The sequence below is a fragment of the Triturus cristatus genome, chromosome 3_2 (assembly GCF_964204655.1).
Source record: "Triturus cristatus chromosome 3_2, aTriCri1.1, whole genome shotgun sequence".
Lineage (NCBI taxonomy): Eukaryota > Metazoa > Chordata > Amphibia > Caudata > Salamandridae > Triturus > Triturus cristatus.
Window position 1 is genome coordinate 1,063,286,060 of NC_140584.1, and position 19,294 is coordinate 1,063,305,353.

The 19,294-nt window shown below is 53.2% G+C and overlaps 1 protein-coding gene across 7 annotated transcripts in view; it reads left to right on the plus strand.

Moving 5' to 3' along the window:
- GTF2I (general transcription factor IIi) overlaps positions 1-19,294 on the plus strand; it is a 1,662,009-nt gene that overhangs the window by 1,285,023 nt on the left and 357,692 nt on the right. For all 7 annotated transcript variants that reach the window (XM_085649796.1, XM_085649797.1, XM_085649793.1 and 4 more), the window contains one exon: positions 13,281-13,370. In XM_085649796.1, the coding sequence (XP_085505922.1) occupies positions 13,281-13,370 (90 nt within the window). The remainder of the gene's footprint in view (positions 1-13,280; positions 13,371-19,294) is intronic.

A 19,294-nucleotide genomic window follows, 5' to 3' on the forward strand; every position in this document is an offset into this window, starting at 1 on the left:
ATTCACGGTGGGTCAGGAGCACTTTCAGTTCACCGTGCTCCCCTTCGGCCTCACCAGTGCCCCTCGCAAGTTTCACAAAATTGATGGCGGTGGTCGCAGCTCATCTGCGCAGATCGGGGGTTCCAGTCTTCCCCTATCTCGACGACTGGCTGTTAAAGGCGGGCTCGCCCCAGCAAGTCGTCTCCCACCTCCAGACTACGGCCGACCTCCTGCAGTTGCTGGGGTTCTCCATCAACGTGCCGAAGTCACACCTGAGACCCTCCCAGAAGCTCCTCTTCATCGGAGCGGTTCTCGATTTGGCGCAGTTCCGGGCTTATCCTCCGGAACAGCGGGTCCGGGATATTCAGGCTCTGATTCCCATCTTTCGGCCTCTATCCTGGATTTCGGTCAGGTTGGTGCTGCGGCTTCTGGGGCTGATGGCCTCCTGCATCCTGTTGGTGCATTACGCCAGGTGGCGAATGCGGGCTCTGCAGTGGGACCTGAAGTTTCAGTGGGCCCAGCATCGCGGCAACCTGTCCGACCATGTCTTGATCTCGGAGGGCACTGCAAACCAGTTGCAGTGGTGGCTCACGGACCGCGATTGGGTCAGCGGCAGATGCCTCTCCCTACCCCAACCGGAGCACGTAGTAGTGACGGACGCGTCCCTCCTGGAATGGGGGGACATATGGGAGAGGCGGAGATCAGAGGACTCTGGTCTCCGGCAGAGGCTCAACTCCATATCAACCTTTTGGAGCTGAGATCGATCCGGCTTGCACTGAAAGCCTTCCTTCCCTCTGTCCGGGGAAGTATCGTGCAGGTGTTCACGGACAACACCACCGCCATGTGGTATTGCAACAAACAGGGCGGGGTGGGGTCGTGGACCCTTTGTCAGGAGGCTCTGCGCCTCTGGACATGGCTAGAACACCAGGGCATCACCCTGGTGGTTCAACATCTGGCAGGCTCTCTGAACGCCAGAGCACACTAACTCAGCCGCCGGTGCATGATGGCGTCTGAACTCGGACGTGGCGCAAGGTCTCTTTCTGCAGTGGGGAGAGCCTTGGTTAGATCTATTTGCCACCGAATAGAACGCGCAATGTCAGCAGTTCTGCGCGTTGGAATTTCCAAGGCGGCACTCGCTCGGAGATGCTTTTCGTCGTAAGTGGAGTTGCGGTCTGTTGTACGCCTTTCCGCCTATACCACTTCTGCCCAGAGTGCTGAAGATCAGGCGCGACCGGGCCCAAGTCATCTTAGTGGCTCCGGATTGGGCACGAAGGTTCTGGTATCCCGAGCTACTCAGTATGTCAATCGATCCCCCGATACGACTGCCTCTTCAGGAGGACCTTCTGTCGCAGCAGCAGGGGACGGTCCTCCACCCGAACCTGTCCAGCCTCCACCTCCATGCGTGGAGTTTGAGTGGCGGCAGTTGATGCCATCTGTCTTGCCTCCTGAAGTCTGTGATGTCATTCTGGCAGCCAGGCGTCCCTCCACAAAGACGGTATACGCCTGCCGGTGGAACAAATTTGTGGCATGGTGCACAGCAAAGGCTGTGGATCCCCTTTCCGCCCCTCTTTCTGAGGTTCTCCTGTTTCTTCTTTCTTTGGCCCAGCAGGGCTCTGCTTTGGGCACCTTGAAAGGTTATCTTGCTGCAATCTCTGCCTCCTTATGGCTTCCTGATCAGCCTTCTCTTTTCAGGTCCCCTGTTGTTTCACGTTTTCTCAAAGGCATTACTCACATGTTCCCTCCTGTCCCCTTCGTAATGCCTCAGTGGGACTTGAATCTTGCTCCGACATTTCTGATGTGCGCTCCTTTTGAGCCTCTTCACAATTGTCCCATTCGTCTTCTGACCCTGAAAACTGCTTTTCTGGTAGCTATCACCTCGGCTAGACGGGTGAGTGAGCTCCAGGCTCTGTCATTTAAGCCTCCCTTTCTTTCTGTTCATCCGGACAAGGTTGTCCTCCGGACTCGCCCTTCCTTTCTACCAAAAGTGGTGACCCCCTTTCATATCGGGCAATCTGTCACGTTGCCCACCTTCTTTCCGCCTCCGCATCCTTCAAAAGAGGAAGAGAGGCTCCACCGTCTGGACCCAAAACGGGTGCTGTCCTTTTATTTGGACCGCACCAAACAGTTCCGGGTGGACGACCAACTTTTTGTTGGATACGTAGGAGCTAAGAAGGGGAAAGCGGTACACAAACGGACCATCTCACGGTGGGTCGTGTTGTGTATTAAACTTTGTTACTCCTTGGCAAAAAAGGACCCTCCTGTTGGGCTGAGGGCCCATTCCACCCAGGCCACAGTGGCTACTACTGCCCTGGGCCGGGGAGTACCCTTGCAGGACATCTGTCAGGCGGCGACGTGGACTTCACTGCACACGTTTGCCAAGCACTATTGCCTGGACAGCCAAGTCTTGAGAGATGACTACTTTGGCCGTTCTGTTCTCCAGGACTTTCTGGTGTGATCTTGGTTCGCAGACCCACCACCGGGGTTGGTATTGCTGGGGTATCTATTCTAAGGTGAGGAATCTAACTAACCTGTTTCTTTCAGATGAACAAGTTACTTACCTTCGGTAACGATGTATCTGTAAGAAACATTAGTTAGTTTCCTCACCGACCCACCCATCGTCCCCGTTCTGTGAACTGACATCTAGGGTTAAGGCTATCCTTTTCAGGGCCCTAGATTTTTTTGGCACCAGTGTCGGTCTCTTGCATGGCTCTGCGTTCCTGGCGCGGAAAGCTATGTACAAGAACTGACGTCAGCGCGCGAGGGCGGCGTCTAAGTACTCCGACATCATTCCGGCACACGACGCCAACGACGAACGCGGAGCCGCAGACGACGCCTAGCAACATGCAAGGGGTATTGCTACAAAAATCTTTCCGGATCCAGCCTGACGCCTGGGGATATTCTAAGGTGAGGAATCTAACTAACTAATGTTTCTTACAGATACATCGTTACCGAAGGTAAGTAACTTGTTCTTCAATGTATATGTATGGTTATGTTCATAAGTCTTAGTTTCTTTAGCTGGAGCACACGCCTTGCAACTACCACATTTAAAATGGACTGTGATCTGGGGCATTTACCAAAGTGTCAAACTGGTTTTCTGTGCGTCCCCCTCCCCTCCGACTCCCGTAGAGAACTCACCAAATAGTCCTTAACGCTCTTGCACTTTTCAAACGCATGCATAGACAAAGTAGCGGTCTCAACTTCGTCTTCACCAGTGTCGATTTATGATCTTTCTGATTTCAGCACTGCGTGTGCCGAAAGTGGTAACACAGATCATCCTATCCTGTGAAATGTTTGTATGTTGCTTGGGTTCCAAAATAACCTCTCTGGGCCAAAACCACGCTCTCTTACAAGCCCTTATAGGCAGGCTCTTAGGATACTCCCTTTATGATAGACCCGAATTTAAGGCATCCGATTCCTTGAAATAGTCTTGTGTTTTTTAGAATAGTTTCTTCATAATCTGAGGAATTGTCCATAAGGCAAGTTGTTCCTTAAATTTGTTGTGTGGTGGCTGGAATAGCGCAGGAGTGTTTTTAAATGCTCTTCCTATAGTGTAGTATAGAGGCAGCCTTCTCTAGCCTTAATCGTGATGTATAGGTAGTTCATGGCCATGTTATTAAATTAGAGAAAAAACTTGATGTCTTGGGACCTCTCATTTAAGAAACTGTGGAAGTCATGCTCATTCCCCGTCCAGATAATGAGAACATTCTCAATATAGCATTGCCATAAAGCGATGTTTCCACCAAATGGATTGTTTCCACTGAATGCGTGGAGTTGTTCATGTTTATCCATGTGTAGTATGGCTAGGTCCAGGGCAAACCCCGCCCCCATAGCCACCCCTTTGGTCTGAAGATAGTAGTTGCCTTGTAAGAAAAATACCTGCTGCCCCAGTACAAAAACCCACCAACCTAAAAATCGAGCGTCTACTAAAGTCATCACCTGGCATTTTTGACCGACTCCGTTCACTGAATTAAAGGAAAGCTTAGCGGCATGCTGTGATATAACTGGACTGCCTGGGATTCTCCAAGGTTTGATATAACTGGACTGCCCGAAGTGCTTCCTATGGACACCATATTACAGCAAACCAAGAGAAAACCTGTCTTAACTTGAAGGATTAAAATACACACTTTTGAAAACAGAATGTTTTCTACCACGAGAGTGGCTAGACCCTTTTTAAAGGTAGAATATTTCAATGCATGTATGGCGTCCAGGAACAAAGATTGGAGACCATTCTTGTTCCTTAGCGTTCCTGGTCGCTTTCTGACACAGAGCAAAACTGATAGAAAAATTTACTTAGACATGACATGAGGATCAGAATGTTTGGAATGTAGGGACAATAAGCCCCATTCAAAAAGGTAAATTTGGTTGTGATCATACATTTACAGCCAAATGTACTTTTAAAAACAAAATGTAATCACCTAACGGAAATCTATAATGGGATCCTAGGAGGCAGAAAAAATGTACTTAGACATGACATGAGAATCAGAATGTTTGGAATGTAGGGACAATAAGCCCTATTCACAAAGGTAAATTTGGTTGTGATCATACATTTACAGCCAAATGTACTTTTTTTTTTTGTAAACAACTTTTTTTTTTATTAGGTTTAGTGGATCACTCCAGCATCAATACACAGCTTGCTCGCCTACAACCTCAAGGGCCGGCAGCCGCCACCTTCAAACAACCAAGGGCGAAGGCCCGAAAGATCAAGGATACATGCCATGTCCCCAGTACAAGCACCACTGCAGTTCCACCATGTAAAAGGTCCCCCACTCCCGCCAGCCAAGTCCCGACAGTGGTAGCAACCCGTACAGCATGGGTAGTTCCCTGTAGAATGTTGAAATCCGGAACTCTCTCATGGCCTCTAAGCCTCACATGTAATTACCTTAAATGCGCCTAGGCCCCCGTCTCTTAAGCAATGCCTTGCTCAGGCTGTCCAACCCCGGGCGGGTTCCCCACCAGTCCCGCCTCACATCCAGCAGCCCATGCTCACCCAGCCGGCTTGCAAGGACAAGAGCGTTGGTCCATTAAAGCACAGCACAAGACACCAGGGGCCTATAAGGCATGGAGCGGCTTAACCGCTGACGGGCGAGTCGCGTCTATGTGGAACCGGCAACCAGGCATTTCAGAGGCGGCAGTACTAGGGTGGGGCACTGGGCCCTAGGGGCAGTTCCTGATGCCAAGAGTGTCCACCAGACGGTCAACTAACTGAGGGGGAAAGTGAAACAACAGTGGGAGAATAGGAAGGGCACTGACTAGGCGGGGGGAGGGGGGGGCACAAGGGGAGGAAGGACGGATGGTGAGTGAGTCGGTCTCGCTACCACTAGGCTAAACGGCAAGGGCCGCAACATCCCGGTTTTACAGACTCGGGGTCCCCTCTCCATTGGGGTGGGGGACGGCAGTCGGCACTGCTATTCCGTCATCTGACAACCCCCAAAGGCCTCCTGGATCTGCAGGGCAGACAGCGTCCTCAAAGAACCTCAAGGCCCGCAGTCGCGGTGGCTGCATTCGAGCGTGCTCTAACCGCCCTAGATGATCTACCAGGGGCTTCCAGAGTTTCCTATATTGAGTCTCCTGAAATTGAAGACGGGCTGTGAGCAGCTCCATCGCCACCACCTGCCACAAGCGAGTAAACCAAACGTTTATGGAGGGCGTCTCAGCCTTTTTCCCGTATAGTGCCACCGTCTGCTTGGCGGCGCCCAACATGTGGAGGCTAAGATGTCGATCATGCCCCGTCATGGCTCTCGCAGCCACTGGCCGGAAGCCCAGAACTACCACCAGCGGATCCGCAGGTAGGGGGTACCCCAACACCCGTTTGATATGACTGAGGATCTCTTTCCAAAAGATCGCTAGGAGGGGACAGGTCCACCAAATGTGTATAAAATCACCCGGCGCCTTCGTACAGCGCCAGCACAGAGGAGACGTCTTAGGGAACATCTTCTGGAGCCGAACCGGGGTGTAATACCATTGAGTCATCACCTTATAGGCTGACTCCTGCTGAGGGATGCTGCGTAGAATTTTAGGGATGTCCCTCCACAGCCTCGCCCATTGAGAGGGGGTGGCACCTGAGCCAGGAACAGACTGCCACTTCAACTGGTATAGATGAGGAGCTGGCCGCTGCGCATGTTGCAATACCCGGTAGATACGCGAGATCAACCCCTTATATGTGCCGAACGTACGCGCTAGCTGTTCGAACGGCGTGTAGGATCGCGTGGCCGCCTGCGTCAGGGAGGAGCCCTGAATCCAGTGCCGAAGCTGAATGTATTGGAACTTGTCGTTCTCAGAGAGCCCAAATTCGTGCTGGCATTGCGCAAAGGACTTAAAACTACTCCCCGTGAAGAGGTTCCCGATCGTCCTACAGCCAGTCTCCGTCCAATTGGCAAAAAAGGGTGAACAACACGCAGGGGGGAACTGCGGGTTGTGCGCAATTGGGGTGTGAGGGGATGGAAAGGAAGTGAGGCCCCTGCAGACCGCCACCTTGTCCCATATCTCCAGGACCGTTCTAGTGGGGACAGCCAGATAAGCGCTACGATGGCGCGCCTCCCTAGGTAGCCAGGCATGATCCCACAAAGGGCGGCAGGTGACTGCCCGATCCATGTGGAACCACACCTTTTCACTCTCCCACGCCCCCATTCCAAGACGTAACGGAGATGCGACGCCCAATAATATTCAAGAAGGTTCGGGCACGCGAGGCCACCCCTGTCTCGGGGGAGCATCAAGATCGTGTTAGAGAAGCGCGGTTTCTTCCCACCCCATATAAACGCCACCAGTTCGCGTTGGAGCCCCTGAATCTGGTGTTCTGGGATCGGTGTCGGCAGCGTTTGGAAGAGATACAAGATCTTTGGGAGGATGGACATCTTCACCGTGTTGAGTCTACCAAGCCAAGATAGCGGCAGGGCTCTCCACGTACGCAGGTCCGTCTGAACCGAACATTTATACTCCTGCCAATTGGCCTGCGTCCAAGTAGCCAGGTCCGGGGTCAGGTTCAGGCCTAGGTAGCGCACCGACTGGGTCGCCCATTGATAGGGAACGCAGGTCCGGAGCGCCAAGAGGTCCCCGTCTGGGATCGTGATGTTAAGGGCCCAAGATTTTGCGTGATTGATTTTGAGCCCGGACGCCCGTTCAAACTCCTGAAGCAACAAGAGGACCGCCGGCAGGGAATGCAGCGGGTCCGATAGGGTGAGAAGCAGGTCATCCGCGAAGAGGGCGATCTTATGCTCCATCCCTCGAAGGGAGATACCACGGATATCGGGGGACCGGCGTAGCATGATGGGCAGGGGCTCCACCACCAGGGCGAACAGTAGGGGGGACAGGGGGCAGCCCTGTCGGGTACCCCTACAGATGGGAAAGGCCTGCGTGAGCTGACCGTTTACTCGTACCCTAGCCACCGGCGAGAGATAGGGGGCCATGATGCGCGCCACCATCTTCGGGCCCAGACCCACCCTCCGCAGAACCTCCCGAAGGAACCGCCAGTCCACCCGGTCAAACGCTTTCTCCGCGTCAAGTGAGAGCAGGCACGCCGGTATCCCCCAATGTTTGGCTTTCCCGACGATGTGCGCTATGCGGCGTACATTGTTGGCCCCCTGACGCTGTTGGATGAACCCCACCTGGTCCGGCTCAATGAGATTGGGCATGTGGACACAGCCGTTTAGCCAACAGTTTAGTGTACAGCTTGAGGTCGGTGTTTAACAATGCAATAGGCCGATAGGAGAAACAGAGAGTATGATCTTTCCCGGGTTTCGGGATAAGCGCGATTTCGGCCATTGCCATATCCGTCGACGGGCCCGTCTTCTCATCGAACGAGTTAAAGTGGCGAAGAAGATACGGCTGTAGTTGTGGCCAGAAGGCGCGATAGAAGGATACCGGCAACCCATCCGGACCTGGCGCTTTACCCAGCGGAAGATCACGCAAGGCGCCAGCCAGTTCTTCCGAAGTGATGGAAGCCTCGAGAAGGCCTGACTGATGCTCACCTAACGAGTCCCAGACACAGGCCCCCATGGTAGAGGCTATCAAATCCGGCGCTGGGGTGTCAGCGGTATATAGAGTCGCGTAAAAGTCGTGGAACATTTGGAGCTTGGCCGACTCCGTGGTGGCCCAGGATCCGTCCTCCCGCTGCAACTTCGCGATGTGGGCCTTGGCCGCCCGCGTACGCAGGCGTCGTGCCAGCACGGCTCCCACCTTGTCCCCGCCCTCATAATAACGCTGCTTGAGCGCCAATAAGGCGCGTTCCGCCTTATTCGTTCCGTGCGCTCGGAGCTGGCCTCTAAGGATAGCCAGGCGGCGTTTGTGTGCCATCAACGGACGTTCATGATCCATTCTTTCTAGCAGCTTGACCTCCCTTTCGAGCTTGTGCTCGTATAGACGAGCCTCTCGTGCTCTCGCGGCCGCTATAGCGGTGAGAGTGCCCCGTATGGTGGCCTTGAAGGCATCCCACAGGAGGGGAAGGGGAGTCTCTGGCAGGTCATTATCCGCAAAGTAAGCTAGGATAGCGGCCTGGACTTCCTCCCTGTCTACTGGGTCCCGGAGTACGTGGTCTGGAAACCTCCACCGACTCGAACGCGGGGGGCCGGTGCAGCGCTCGTGGAGACTCAGTTCCACGTGGGCGTGGTCAGAAATAGAGATGCTGGAGTGCGCTGCCGTTATGGTGTCTTTAAGCAGGGAGTGCGAGACCAGCAGCAGGTCTGTACGAGAGTAAGAGCGATGCGCTTGCGAGTAGTACGTGTAGTCTCGCAGGCCTGGGGAGTGATAGCGCCAAACATCTACTAAATTGAGGGCACTGAGGGAACTCCTCACTGCCGCAGACATGGCCCCCACCCCATGAAAGGCTCCCCCACAGCGATCCAACTCTGCATCCCACACCAGATTGAAGTCCCCCCCAACTATGAGATCTGTATCAACTTGCTCTAAATGGTCCTTGATCAGCCTGCGTAGGAAAGGATCTTGGCCCTGATTGGGGGCATAAAGGTTACATAGGGTGAGTGTGCGATGACCCCTCTTGACCTCAACCTTTAAGAATCTACCCTCAGTGTCCCGGAGCACCTTAGAACCCCCCTGGTTAATTCCCGCCCTGCACAGAATGGCCACCCCCGCCGTCTTGGTGGCAGCCGAGGCCCAGAACTGTCGGGGATATCGAGGGTGGGCCATATGGGCCACGTCCGCCTTAAGGAGGTGGGTCTCCTGTAGGAAAATTATGTCAGGTTTCTGGAGCAAGAGGTACTGCCACACTTGGCGACGCTTGTTGGGCGAGTTGAGCCCCTTCACATTAAGGGAAAGGACCTTCCAGCACGGTTCAGCAGACATATTCCATATCCCTCAGACCTGCTATGACCCCCCCCAAACTCCCGCCCGCCCCCCCCGCCAAAAGGTCACCCAGGGTAGGGAAAGATAGGGGGAAGGGAAGAACCCAAAAACACAACACATACTCTGAACCGGCCAACATGACCTATTCCAGTCTAGGGAGTAGCCAGGCCACGAGGCACAGGCTGTCCCAGAGATGTCACTCTCCCATGGATAGGCGTGGGGGTATGTCATCGCCCGACCATGAGACCACAGCACCAAAAGCCCGCTCCGGGCCACCGCCTCTCCTGCGGAGACGTCGTGTCGATTAGCAGACCCAGGCGCTCCACCGCGGCAGAGCGCCGACTACAGGAATGACGGAGCCACCAAAGCGGCCGCCGGCCCAGCAAACCAGGAGCACACACAATGTAAGCGCTGACATCCCGGAGAGGTGGCCTCCCCAAGAGGTCTCATTTGTGGGGTGACGCCTGCGAGCCCATCAGCGACGATCCCCCCTCCAGGGATTTGATGTGCTGGATAATGTCCTGCTTATCTCGTGATGATCTGCTGCCCTCCGGGGAGGAAGGGTGTCGGGAACGGCGCACCGTAGACCATTGCGGCTTCTGGGGCGCTCTCCGAGCAGCAGGGCGCCTACCGGACTACCCGACGAGGAGTCCGGGATCTGGAGCAGCTGGGCCGCCTCACGATAGGAGCGTAGCACTCGGCGCTTCGATTCCCACTGGAAGATGAGGGCGAAAGGATGACCCCACTGGTAGCGGATATTGAGATCTCGCAACTTGTCCGTGACGGGCCTGAAGTCTCTTCGGCGACGAAGAGTCATGGAAGCCAAGTCCTGGAACAGCTGAATAGGCGCGCCTTTATAAAGGATTTCAGGTTTGTCTCTGGCTGCTTTGAGTATCGCTTCCTTCTCTACGAAGAAGTGGACCCTCGTCAGGATGTCAGGGATGAGCCCAGGTCTCCCAGGCGGCCCCGAGACCCTGTGCGCTCTATCCAGGGCCGGAGGCGAAACATCATCGTCCCCGCGGATCTCCTGGAGAAGGTCCGCCACAAATGTCATGATATCCTCCCCTTCGGCCCCAATCGGAACACCTCTAATGCGAATGTTGTTCCGGCGCCCTCTATTTTCCAAATCCTCCTGCTTGATCTGGAGCTCGACATGCTGTTCCTCCAGGGTCGCCAGTCGCTGCCATAGGTGTTCCTGATCCTCCGTGCGGGCGTCCAGGGTCTTTTCCATGTCGTCGACGCGGTCCCCCAGGTCACCCACCTCTTTCCGAAGGTCTTTGACGCAGGCCTGGACTTCCGTGCGAAGGGACCCAATCTCCGTCTTGAGCTCCTGCATAAACAGCGCCATGAAGGACTGGGTGACCGGCTCAGTGGAGGCCCCCCCTCCCGATGGGGCGACGCTCGTCTTTCCCCATAAGTCCACGACTGATGCGTCCTTGATGGACGCCGGGGGCTCCTTCCCGGCCTTTGTGCGAGTCATGCTGCAAGCCTGTCCGTGCTAGACCCCCTCGAAAAGTAAGCCAGGCCATCCCGGCTGGCAAACGCAGAGTCACGCAGGGGATCAGGGGCTCCAACCCAGCAGCTGCGCGTCCACCGGGGCTCCTCTGAGGATCCCGCTCCCCGCTCTCTCTGTAGGAGGGCTCCGCAGCGTGTCAGGGCGAATCCGCCTCGAGGCTCCCCAAGTCTGCGCTGGTTCCCCCGCTCCCCGCCAAATGTCCCACAGCGCCTCGTGCCCTCCGGCCCTCACACTCCTGGACCCGCAGTCCCCAGCTAGGACAAGACAATCAACAGTCGAAGGGCCTGGCGGCGGCCCCCGGATCGACTCACCGCACACGAGCTGGCGTCTTCCTGTGGTTCCGTCGCCGGCACCTCACGGGCTCCTGCCCCGGCCAAGCCAGTCACGAGGCGTCGTGCAGGCAGCAAAGGCAGCAGCCGGTCACCCCCCGGGTCCGCCGAGCCGGCGAAGGTCCCCAACCAGCGCACAGAAGGCTCCCGGTGGCCTCAGGGGCAGCCCCGTGCCCCGCCGCAGTACACCCAGGCCGGAGCCCCAGGACAGGGCCCTCCACCGGCCCACAGTCCGACGCAGCAGCTCCGAAGGCCTCCAGGCGCCAGCCGCTCCAGGGGCCCCCACACCACCAGGCTCCAGCCGCTTCTCAAGGCCGAGTCAAAGGGCGGATCGGCTGGCACAGTGCTCCCCCCAGCTCCGTTCCCGGCTCTCCACAGTGTCTCGCCCCGGTGCACCGGCCCCCAGGGACGTCGCAGGCGGGACCTCCGGACAGCCCCCACGGCCCCACAAGTCTCAAGGGGCACCACCGGACCGCCAGTGGGCTCCCACTCACCGGGGTCTCCTCGAGGGCCGACCACGGCCGCCCCCGCCTCAGGAAATGGCGGCCAGGTCCTCCTCCGCGGCTCTTCTCCGCTCCGGCTAGGCAGCGTCGCCCGGGGTGCACAGATCAAAGCGCCTCTCGAGTAGCAGGCCCTGCTCCGGCTCCGCTGTCGCCGCTAACGCTGCAGGCCCGGCCTCCACACCCCTGGCCGTCGGCTCCGATGACTAGCGCCGCTAGCTGCCCGCCCGGGAGGAATGTCAGCCCGGGGGCAAGATGGCGACCTCAGCTCCGCCAACGGGGGTCTCGGGGGTCAGCACCCCAGGCGGTCCAGTCTGGCGTCCGCGGCACCTCAGGGCAGCTCCGCGGCATCACAGGGCAGCTCCGATGCAGTCTTCCCCGGCCTCCGGGCCTCCGGTCACTCCCCCGCCGCAACTGCTGGGCGCCAGGAGCTCCGGGCGAATGGCGGGCAAGATGGCGGACAGTGCAGCAATCTCTGCGCCCTCGCTCCCTCAGGATCCGGCAGTCTCCGGTCACCCTCGAGCCCCGCACCGGGTGCCCCCCGCATTCAGCTCCACTCAGGTGATGATCTGGGCCCGGTTCGTGCCGCAAAACCGCTGAAAGATGGCAAATGGTCACAGCGGCGGCCCGGAGCAGAAGCGGCACGCGTCTCACTCCATGCCTGGCGAGACCACGCCCCCCCCAAATGTACTTTTAAAAACAAAATTTAATCACCTAACGGAAATCTATAATGGGATTCCTAGCAGGCATAAATAATTCTTTTACTACCGCATATTTATCTGCCACAAATGTTCAGAACTCTGCAGTAGTAAATTCCACTCAGGGGGTAGGAAGTGAGTGTTCCAGGCGTAGTTTGCCTTTGAACGTCCCCAAACCTGTACCTTTGTCGGTGTTCCCAAACTCCGATCTGACCCCATCCTCCCCGGAAATGGTCTGAAATGTACTGAAAACAAGGCCGAGGGTAACTCAGACTTTCTCGATTTGTAGGGGAAGGGCGTTCTCGACAGGGAAAAATATTTGGCCACGAGGCTCCTAGATGGTGAATACGAGTTTTTTGTAAAAGTCACATGATATTGCCAGAAGTGCATCTCCAAACCAGGCATTGTGCAGCTTTCTAGGTATACTTTTCCCAATGTTTGTGACTCCCCCCAAAAAAGGTAAAAGTACATTAGGGCAGAGTTTTAAATTGTCAACCATAATTTTACATTTTGTTTTTCATCAAAACCCAATGTTTTTTTTTTTTAATTTTAATTTTAGCTTTTTTGCACTTAAAAAGCTCAACAACAAAAAACACAAAAAAAAAACGCTCCTGGAAAAAACATGTCGCACCGCCATCATCTGTTCGCTTCATCCTACTGATCAGTAGAAATAAGATGTTGGCCTCCAAGAAGATACTGGGATTGGGTCCTGTAGACATTTATTGTCACAACAATCTAGGTTAGAAACGTGTTCTGGCCCTGTGTGCCCATAAGCAATTTCCCCTTGGTTGGGAAGTAGGCGATCCGGATAAAACAAGAAATTAAAATTCGATATTCGCTCAGGGTAATTGCACTACTTGCACCCTCTAAACATTTTTATGTTGGTTTTGGTCAAAGGGTGATGTTCCTTTGATTATCCGAGCTATGCATATGCACCATTCATATCTATGTATTTCTTCCACAGATACTCAGGAGAAAGCACCAGCTAGTGTTCGGACTACTTTGAATGATGTTGAATCCGAATTCAAACCACGAGGAAAGGAGTTTTCATTTGGTAAATTATTTTTATCTGCATGTTAACTGATCATTGTATAATCATAGTGAGATGTTTGCCGTAGACCTCAAATATGCCTTTTGTCTCAGTAACTTTAGCGATTGGCTGAGCTCCATTGTTCTACAGCCCAAAACAATATATTCCAATGTTAATCAGTGGAAAGTGGCGAAAACTGCAAATTCACCTTTCTCTCATGTAGGCCCTAACTTTGCTATAGAACTTTGCAGAAGGTCTAGCTTTGGTGGGGATATACTTCAGGAGAAGCTTCTTGCTTTCCCACATGATGACTGATTAGTCAATCACCATGAATCTGACAGTTCTTATCTCACTTAAAAATACAATACACTTTTGTACCAACAGGGTTTCTATCTCAACATCAATAATTTCTTTCCTTTCACTACCTCGTCTGAAATAATATTCTTGGACCACAGGTTTTTTTTCACAACTTTCAATGCTGGCCTTTGCAGGCTATTTTTTTAAAGCCTCTGTATCAAGAATCGCAGTCTGTCTTCTGTGACAGAAAAGCCACAGTAATTAGTGTTTGGCCAGTACAGCCACAGTTCTTACAATCAAACTTTTAGAAACAAGCCTCAGATTGCCTAGAGTCTTCCAAGCACTGCAGCAGTTATGTTGCATATTGTGACACAGTGGCACACTTTACAATCTGGGGTGCATATTGTCATACAGTGCCACACTTAACGATCTGGAGTTGCCTTTATAAAGCATGATTAGACTCTGTCTTCAGTAAACAAAACAATTGAAAAGGAGCGCGTACTTTGTTAATCCGTTTTTCATCCAAAATTAAAACCATCAAAAGTCCAAACATATCCAATATAAGGCCATTCAACAAAGTTCAATTTTCTGGAGTCTTGCGATTGCTTTTCATAATCCAGGTTTTATTCTTTTTTTCAAAACAACACCTTTCGTCCTTTTAGCACTTCATCAGGGTTTTGCTTTCCAATACTGTGTATTCTAAATGACGTGAAGTGTAACCTCTGGTTCAATATCTTCCTGGAGAATCAGTCTATTTCCCTGGGTGGTGTAGTATTCACGGGTTCATCAGTGTGTTCACAGTGAGCTACTCCGTTAATCTCTGGAGCGCTCTGCGTACTACTTTGTTTCTTCACAGCACAACCGCTACACTGCTGTAAATCTACGTGCAGTGATGAAGCGGAGTGCGCCAGATATTAACTAAGTAGCTCATTGTCAACACACTGATGAATCAGGGGGTACTACACCACCCAGGGAAAGAGACTCCTAGGAGATCTTGTTCACAGTACGGGTCGGGAGGAAGGTCTGGGCGCCGCTCCAGGAGTTTCAAGTCATCTTTGTCCCGTTCCAAATCATCGGGACACTCGGGTAAGAGACACAAGAAGGACACGGAGTCTGCTGAAGCAAAGGAGGAGTCTTGGCCTCCTAGGCCTCGTTCTTCTGAACCTTTGCCTGGGTCACCTCCGCTCCTCCCCAATTTTCCGGAAGCCGAAGTGACCACCACCCAGCTTCAAGAGTTCTATTAGGCAATGCGTCTCATTTTTGGGTGGCCTGACCCTCCCAATGTACCTTCGGGCTCAGTGGGGTAAAAGGGGACCCCATCTGGTTCCGTGCCGACAGCCCCAGCCCTGATGTCTCTGTATGGTGCCTGTCGAACCATTGCGACATTCCCCAACCCGACATTCCTGGTGCCATGGGTGCCCCCCAGCTTTGCCAGCCCCATTCTGATTTCCGACGACCCGCAGCTGGTACAGCGTTGACAGACGCCGATACTGGTGCTGATAGAACCTCCAGGTCCTAGGTTGTTTTCCGAGCCCTATTCTGAGGGGCAAGGAGTGGGAGAAGATTGGGAGGGGTCGCTGGACCCTTCAGAAGACCAGCCTTATCAGGAAATTGACTGTTATGTGGAATTAGGTGAGCCAGTGGACTGGCCTCCTCTCCAGATTATGGCATGCCCTACGACTATGGAGGAGGATGCATCATTTGCTATGATGGTGCGAAGGTCAGCTGTGGTCCTAGACCGCCAGCTCCGTTCCATGGCAGTCAAGACTAATATCTTGAAGGAGGTCGTGCTGCCTGGTGCCCTCTCTTAGGAACCCTTGCTGCCCTTCAACAAGGCCCTTACAGATGTCCGACTGGGAATTTGGTTGAAGCCCAGCACGGGGCTCCTTTAAATAGGACAGTTGCCTGCTGTCACTGGCCTGCTCCAGACAACCCTCGTTTCCTCACTACCCACCTAGAGAGCTTGGTGGTTCAGGCCTCTACCTCCCAAGGCAAGTTGCCTTCTGATCAGCAACAAGTATATTTATGAATTGTGATTTGTCGGAGAATGATCTTCAATGCAATTATGTATATATAATTTCTTGTTAGAGATTATTTTGCTAAAAGTGTAAATACCTTTTGGACAGGGTATCAAAGAGGCTAGATAGTTGGGGTAAGAAAACTTTTTCTTCAACCAGCCTTGCAATGCGGTCAGTGAACACCGCATGCTTTTTTTGGACGTTATTTCCACTCTCTGTGGGACACGATTGTGCAAGTGCTGCCACAGTTCCCAGAATAGGCCATGACCATCCTCTCCCAATCAGTGTCAGACGGAGAGATGCAGCAAAGTTCACCATCTGTTGTGGTCGATGACTGACCTGCTGGGCAGAGCAATTTCATCGACATCTGTTTGACTCCACACCTGGTTGAGCTGACTTTTCGGGGGATGTCCAGGCCTCTCTCATGGACATGCCCTTTGATGGCACCTGTCTCTTCGAAGACCACTCCGACATGGCGCCGGAGCGCTTTAAGGACTCATGGGCTACGGCCAAGTCTGTGGGCCTCTTTGTAGTCACACGTCCACAGTCTGCATTTTGCTCCTTTTGTGGCTACTGAAGGGGCTTTTAGCTGCTCCAGCCCTATCCCAGCCACAAGACCACACAAGTTTCACAACCACTGCGAGGGCATGGCTCGGTCCAACCATGTGGGTCAGGCGACCAGAAGTCAGGTCAGTCCACCACACCCCCTTCAGCCTCAGCCTCCAAGTCTTGCCCTTCCTGATCTTGGACGGCGAGTTGATGGCAGGATCAGCTATCACCTCCACCACTGGCAGACCATCACATCAGACAGGTGGGACCTCCAGATAGTCCAAAGGGGCTACTCCCTCACCTTTGAGTCTATCCCCCTCTCGATGCCTCCATCTTATAACCGGCTGAAGGAGGATCATCTTATTTTGCTTTAGGAGGGTTCAAGGGTACCATAGATATGGTTCTGAAACCAGAAGTAGGGTGTGGTTGTTGTTCACGCTACTTTCTGGTCTCGAAAAAGGACAAGTGCCTTCGTCCTATCCTAAAACTACGATCCCTCAACTACTACCTCCAAAAAGGAAAAGTTCAATATGCCCACATTAACTCAGGTCTGGTCTGCCCTGGATCCAGGAGACTGGGTGGTAGTGTGGATTTCAACAAGGGCGCCTATTTCCACATTCCCTTCCTGCCTGCTCAACGGCGTTTCCTGCGGTTTACAGTAGGCCACGAGCATTTACAGTTCTCCGTGCTCTCCATTGGCCTTACCGTCCCCCTCGGGTGTTCGCCGAGGTGATGGTGGTAGTTGCAGCTCATCTGCACAGATTAGGGGTGTCCGTCTTCCCCCAATCTCGACGACTGGCTGTTAAAAGCGAGCTCGCCCCTGGCTGTTGTCTCCCACCTCCGGACTATGGCGGACTGCCTGCATTCGCTGGGGTTCACTATTAACGTGTGAAAGTCACATCGGACTCCCTCTCAGTCACTCGCTTTCATCTGAGCTATTCTGGGCACAGTGCAGTTTCGGACTTATCCTCCCGAACTGCGAGTCCAGGATATTCAGGCTATGACACCAATGTTTCAGCCTGTATACTGGATGTCGGTGAGAATGACTCTGAGGCTACTAGGACTCATGGCCTCCTGCATCCTGTTAGTGACTCATGATAGAAGGCATATGCGGGCTCTGCAGTGGGACATGAAGTTCCAGTGGGGACAGCATCAGGGTAATCTGTCCGAAATGGGCCAGATCTCGGGGGAACTGCACAGGAATTGCAGTGGTGGCTGTCAAACAGTATTCGAGTCCCCGACAGACCTCTCTCCCATCCCCAACCAAATCTCACAGTGGTGACAGATGTCACTTTTGGGATGGGGTGACCATCTGGGAGAGGTGGAGATCAGAGGATTCTGTTCTCCGGCAGAATCCAGACTCCACATAACCTTGCTGGAGCTCCCAGTGATTTGTTTGGCATTGAAAGCCTTCCTTCCTTCCATCAGGGGAAAGTTAGTGCAAGTGTTCATGGAGAACACCACCCCAATGTGGTACTGCAACAAGCAGGATGGGGTGGGGTTGTGTAACCTTTATCTAGAGGCCCTGCGTCTCTGGACTTGGCTAGAACAGCAGCCCATATCCTCCCCTCTGTCCAGCCCCTCCTCTGGGAGGGACCTCGGAGTTGTTCCAACACTTTCCTTAGGGTACTTAAGGGCATACCTGTGGGTGAGTCCTTAGATTCATCGTGGGACCAGACTCGAGCCTGAAATGACATCGCTCTCTGACCTTCTGGACATTTGGACTTTGTTTGACTTCAACTGGAACCGAGACTGCACCAAGGAATACTCCTGCTGCTCCTGGTCTCGCTGTTCTTCAAGTCTTCTTCATCATCTGTGTCTGTGCTTCTTCCAGGATCTTCAACAGACCTGTGGGCATCACTGACACCCGAAGAAATCTCCCGTGGTGTGAAGGAGTTGCCTGGTCCTCACAGCTGTAGCGACAAGTTCACCGTCGACTCTCCTGAACCTCCTAACATTGGTGGGCATTGTGCCTTTGTGCCTCCTCATCACTTCCGAATGGCATATACTCTGTACCCTCTGCTTGCAGGTTCTTAACTTCCAGAATCCACCCTAGGAAGCCACTGGACGTCTTCACTGTCTCCTCCGGAGGCATTTTCTTCTAAGTCTTCCATTGTCATCTACAGAGGTTTCCAACGTCTCTTCACCCCTATGCACCTGCCTTCCCTGGTGTAGGTAACTTAGCTACCAGGGCATCCACGTGTGGGGTGGCTCTCCAATCTTCCGTACACCAAGGGAGTTCTTCAGATCCTCTGGGAAGGGTCCTCCTTCTGCAAAACTGCAATGTGACTGCTCCATTGACTTCCATTGGGCACACTGCTGTGTTTCCACTCTGCACACAGCCTCCTGGAGGTTCCTGGGTACTTACTTTGGGTGGTTTCTTGTGCCCCCGGATCCTCTGGGTTTTTTGGTCAAAGTCCTTTTCTTCTTTGCAGTTCGCATTCCACTTTTTTAGTATATGGTTTGGTCTTCCCCTGGAGACCACTGTATTCTGTGCTACTTACATGATTGCATTTGAAGTATTGTGTTGATATCTCTGGGTAGGAGATATATCAATGTGTTAATGTGTATTGTGTAATAAAAATATTTTTATATAAACATTGTGAGGTTCTTTTTCATTTAACTTAGAGTACAGATTAAACTGGTAAAACAAGCTGCTCAATACTCCTTCAAGATAAGCCTCAAGGCTACTCTCCATAGCTACCACTTTGAGAGCTTTCTATGGTTATCAAAGACCAGTTGTCTGGATTAGTGCAAGATGCCTCACTTAAATAAGTGTATGACATATACTAAGCCAGCTTCCTACAGGGCTGATCCCTTTCAGGGCCCTGGTTGTTAAAACACACCAATGTCTGTGAAATTCATGGCCCTGCGCTTCTGGCATGGCAAGTCATAAAGTAACTGACGTCAGCACGCTGAGGTAGTGCCTATATAGATGACACTGACGCTACTAAAGCGCCAAATACGCCACGCGGAGCCAACCAACCTCACCTACCGGCTCGCAGGGGTATTGCTCAAAGAAAGATTTTCCAGATCCAGTCTGATGCCTGGGAAATTCAAAGGTAAGGAATCTGCGGCTAGATC